The 4,933-nt window shown below is 42.6% G+C and overlaps 1 protein-coding gene across 1 annotated transcript in view; it reads right to left on the bottom strand.

Moving 5' to 3' along the window:
- JAML (junction adhesion molecule like) overlaps positions 1 to 4,933 on the bottom strand; it is a 29,613-nt gene that overhangs the window by 18,962 nt on the left and 5,718 nt on the right. The window contains exon 2 of the mRNA XM_021708650.1: positions 2,065 to 2,127. Within this exon, the coding sequence (XP_021564325.1) occupies positions 2,065 to 2,107 (43 nt within the window). The 5' untranslated portion in view covers positions 2,108 to 2,127. The remainder of the gene's footprint in view (positions 1 to 2,064; positions 2,128 to 4,933) is intronic.

Genomic DNA, 4,933 nt, shown 5'->3' with positions numbered 1-4,933 from the left:
TTTTTTTTTTATTTATTGTAAAGATGAGGGCTCACCAAGTTGCCCAGGCAGGTCTCGAACCCGCGGGCTTAGGCAATCCACTCACCTCAGCCTCCCAAAGCGCGGGATTACAGGCTGAGCCACTGAGCTGGCAGTCTTTCCTTTCTTATCATCAACTTGGATACCCCCATCCACTTACCATAAACAGGAAATGGGAGGTTTCTTGCTCTTAAGTGTCCCACCAGTTCCCTATCTGAAAAGCCAATTCATGTCACCTTTTGTTTATTTCCTTTTTTCCCTTTCTTTAGTTTTTTACAAAAGCTTATCTCTGCATCTGCTGGCTGAGGCGGTAATGCAGTTCCTTGTAACTAGGCCAATACAGAGCACAGCTTTCCCCTGAATTTCCTGTGTTTGCCCTCTCCCCACCTCACCCCTTTCCAGCCTTGCCATCAGCTCTGGCTTTTCAGTCTCTCGAAGGTTCACACAGGGACTCCTGCCCATTATTTGCAAGTTGCTCAAGAAATTTCAAGAGGTCACTAAAAGAAAACCATGACATAGATATTCCTGCTTTCACAAGATATGCTCTATGCAAAGGACAGCAAAATCAAGAAAGATGCTGCCCAGTGTGTATCAAAGAAGAGCCAAGTGAACACATATGGGAATGAACAGAAAATGTGCCAGTCTTTTCATCCAAGCTGTTGCCCTGAGAGAAGAGAGTTAACTTCCTGCCCAACAGCAGGCTCACACAGCAGGGAGGACGAAAAAGAAAACGTGAACCCTAAACCCTTCAGAGGGAATTATTTTGAAAGAAATCAAAATTAGCTCCAACAACTATTTGGAATTTTCCTATGAGGAAGAACTGAGCAACTCTACATGTGGTTAAAGTATAATCAGCATATTTCCTATTAAGAGCACTGTATGTTGAATTAAATGCAGGACAGTTAGAAAGCAACAAAAGTGAAGAGAGGCTGATGTCTGAAGGGTCACCTTAGTAGAAAAATGGCTGAAGAAAATGAGACTTTGTACCTCTTCCACAAAGATGTACAAAACCCCCAATGCCACCAAGCCACTGCATACAGGGGTCGGATTGGCAGCTCTCTAGGTAGAAGGGCAAAAATCTGCAAGCTGCTTTGCAGACCTCTGGGGAGATGTCTAAATGCCTTGCTTCCATTTTTGTGTGTGCGTGTGTGTGCACGCTTGTGTGTATGTACATATTTGTATACTCTGTGTTGCCTGCAATTGGAGCTCAGGCAACTCTTCTGTGTACTTTGCTGAATCAGTGTTTAAATCACCGTCCACAGTTCGAAAAATAATAAAGAGAAAAGTAAAAGGCTATAAGAGCAAAGCACCTAATTAATTTCTTCTTCCTACAGAGCTATATCCATGGAATAAGGAGAGAGATGGGGGTTGGGGTGAAAAGTTAGAACGGCCTGGAATTGAGCAATGAGCAGCAACCCCGAGCACATCAGTGAGGTATCAACAGGAGACTCCAGCCTGGGCTGAGGAGGCGGCCAGGGCAGTCTCCTTAGAAGGAAGTGGAGCCTAGGGGAAACTCAAAGGATAGGGAAGCTTGGACGGGCTTGCTGGGGTGAGGTATCTAAAGGAAGTTTCCAGGCAAAGGAAACCACAGTGTATGTGAGGAACCGCAAGAAAGCTGATGTAGCTGTAGCCTGAGAAAAATAAAAGGGATTCTGGGCCTCTCTTGGGTAATTTCAGTTCCTGATCCAAAACTAGCTATGGTTTGAAAGATAACAACTTAAAGTGCAGGAATGCCATAGAAAAACGATCTCTGTGTCACACGAGCGGGTTCTAGAACACCCAGTTAGGACCCAAAGGCATTCTGTTTCTAAGAGAAACAGAGGAAGATTCTGCTTTCCAAGAAACTATATGGTAACAGGCTTCTAAAACATCTCTTCTAAAACATCCAGCAAAACTATGAAGTTCCACATTAGGGCTTGCATTTTCAACAAACCCAAGGAAATTAAAAGCATATATAATTAGTCTTTTAAAATGGACAGGACTTCTAAGAAACCAAACACTGCTCCCCACTATCCCCCCAACCCTGGTCCCTTGGCTTCTACTTACCCAGTAACGCGGGAAGCAGGATGAGTTTCAGTGGGCAAGACATGCTGCCATCAACTTTTCAATCTTAAAAGAATCAAAATCAGAAAATCGTATCAAGAGAAGTTAATTAAGTTAACAGCAGACATAAAAAGAATGAAATCATGTCCTTTGCAGCAGCATGGATATAGCTGGAGGTCATCAGCCTAAGCGAACTGACTCAGAAACAGAAAACCAAACACCGCATGTTCTCATTCATATGTGGGAGTTAAAAAAAGTCACAAAGATGGAAATAATAGACACTGAGGACACCAATAGGAGGGACACTCGTAAATGTCTACACGGAGCAGCCTCTGTCCAAGACGCTGGGTGCAACATTGAATAAGAAAGAAAAGGTCCCAGCTCACTGGCAGTTTACATATGGGGTAGAGATGGGAAAAAAGAAGTGAATGAATGAATGAATAAGAAAATACCAGATGTCAATAACTGCTATGATGAAACAAAAACAGAGTGGTGTTTGGAGAGTCACTTGGGGGCTGCTTTAGATTGGCCGTAAGGGAAGATTAGATGAAAGTTGATTTTCAAGAGAAAAAAAGCAAACGATTGCAGGAGGTCCTTGAGATGACAACCCTAGACATTCCACAACCTGTACATTTCACACAAACAAAAATATTACAAGATACTTAGCCCAAAACTTTTACCCTTCTTTCCAACTAAATGACAATTACTACTTTTAAACACATGAAGAATGTCCAGGTCACGTGGGAAAGAAGAAACACAAATAAGGGGAAATTTAAAAACTCAGTTAAGGCATTAACCAAGCTCTACAACACAAAGAAGTCACAGGAAAAGTCTATGGTAAACTTTTTTTTTAAGGTAGGGCAGCATGGTCAGAATGAGGACTGGGCTGTGCATGGGCAAAAGTATGTCTTTAACGTGTATGTTATCTCTGGGGTATTAATTTCACTACACTCACTAGTTCCTGGAAAAGGATTCACTCTTCTATAAAGCCCCCATATTTAGAAGAGCTCCAAATCTAAGGAGTTATAATTCATCCATTCTTGACTTCCTACTTACTACTGGGGCTGGTCTCAGCCTGAACCCTGTACCTCTGGTTATCCTGCCACCAGAGAAATTCCACCTCAGAATTTGCTAAGAGGAAAGGTCTCTTTATTATATTAACAGCAAAATACCCCACCCAGTTCTGGTGGGACACCTGGCATTTGTGATGATCATTTTAATTTGTAAAAATTGATTTCCAAGAGATTCCTTAATGCTATCCTATCAACAAAATCCTCCACCTGGAAAATCAGGATCAAACTGTTCATGGAGGTTCTTACCCTAGGTCCCACTTATGCAGAGAAGTCAGTTGACCTTGCTGAACCTCAGTTTTCTCACCTGTAACATAGGGATAACAATGCGAGGACCAAATATGATAATGTAGATAACAGTGCTTTGAAAATAGGAAGTATTACTGTAGAGGATCCTATTTTTATAACCTAAGAGTCAGATTGAAAACAGAATTTGTTGCTTTAGGGAAGATTTTGAGTTCTGAGCTTCTACCTTTACAATAATGATGAATCAGAATGAACTGGAAAATTTTACGTTTACATTTTTTAACCCCATTGAAAGAATATAGATAATAATTACACTGATCCAGACATACTAAGAGTCACATTAAATTCCCCCAAACAAAAGTAGGTTTAACAAAAACATAGATCATTCTCAAGATAGCTAAAGCCCTGTGCCTGCTCCACGCCGCCCACCTTGCCCCACACATACATGGATGAGGGTCATATCGGACTTCCTTTATAGCACACCCTGATGCTAGTTCATCATATCTGGGACATCTGAGGTCCCTGTCACCTTCTGGATGCCTTCCCCAGGAAGTTGGTTATGCTCCCTCCTCTGCTCAGCAAACAGCACTCAGCACCAGGACAATCTCCCAGCAGTTCACCATCTCCAAGGACATACAATCAGTAATGAATGATTTACATTTCTGTCATCAACCCCTGCTCAATTCTGCACTCTCTTAAGGGAAGCACCAGATATGTCTTGCTTATATTTGTGTCCTATTCCTATGCTACAGCATCTGAAAAGCCACTGGCATATATTAGATAAATGCTCATAGCTGCCAACATGACCATCAAGTTGAAATCAGCTTAAAGGCATCCTGCAACCCTGTCACTCTATTCTAAGAGGAAACCAGCAACTCTAAAAAGATTCTGAATCTAGTCACCAAACCCCAGTCACTCAAAGCCACACCCAAACCATCTTCAAACAAATTCTAAGAGAAGTGCAAACATTCTGTTAAATAGAAAATACACATTTTCATCCCTAAATACTCAAATGTACCATCAGAACTCTGTGAATGAAGAGAGAAGCAATGATTTCAGCAGGAAAAAAAACCAACTTGGAGTTTTATTTATTTCTTTATTTTTGAGTTGGCGTATCTATTGCTTAGGCTGGAGTACAGTGAGTGGCATGCTCACGGCCACCGCAGCCTTGGCCTGCTGGGCTCAGCATGATCCTTCTGCCTCAGCCTTCCAGGTAGCTGGAACCACAGCCATGTGCCACCATGCCCGGCTAATTTTTTGATTTATTGTCGAGACGAGGTCTTGTCATGTTGCTCAAGCTGGTCTCGAACTCCTGAGCTCAGGCAATCCTCTTGACTCCGCCCCTCCCAAAGTGCTGGGATTACAGGCGTGAGCCACTGCACCCAGCCAATTTAGAGTTTTAAAAGAATTATCATGCTGGGCTTGGTGGCTCAGCCTGTAATCCCACGCCTTTGGGAGGTTGAAGTGAGTAGATTGCCTGAGCCCGTGAGTTCGAGACCTGCCTGGGCAGCGAGACCTCATCTCTACAATAAATCAAAAAATCAGCCGGGCGTGGT

The sequence above is a fragment of the Carlito syrichta genome, unplaced genomic scaffold (genome assembly GCF_000164805.1).
Source record: "Carlito syrichta isolate Samal-C Ts95f unplaced genomic scaffold, Tarsius_syrichta-2.0.1 Scaffold63326, whole genome shotgun sequence".
Classification (NCBI taxonomy): domain Eukaryota; kingdom Metazoa; phylum Chordata; class Mammalia; order Primates; family Tarsiidae; genus Carlito; species Carlito syrichta.
Note: the sequence above shows the minus strand (reverse complement) of the source record. Positions and strands in the feature narration are given on the sequence as shown.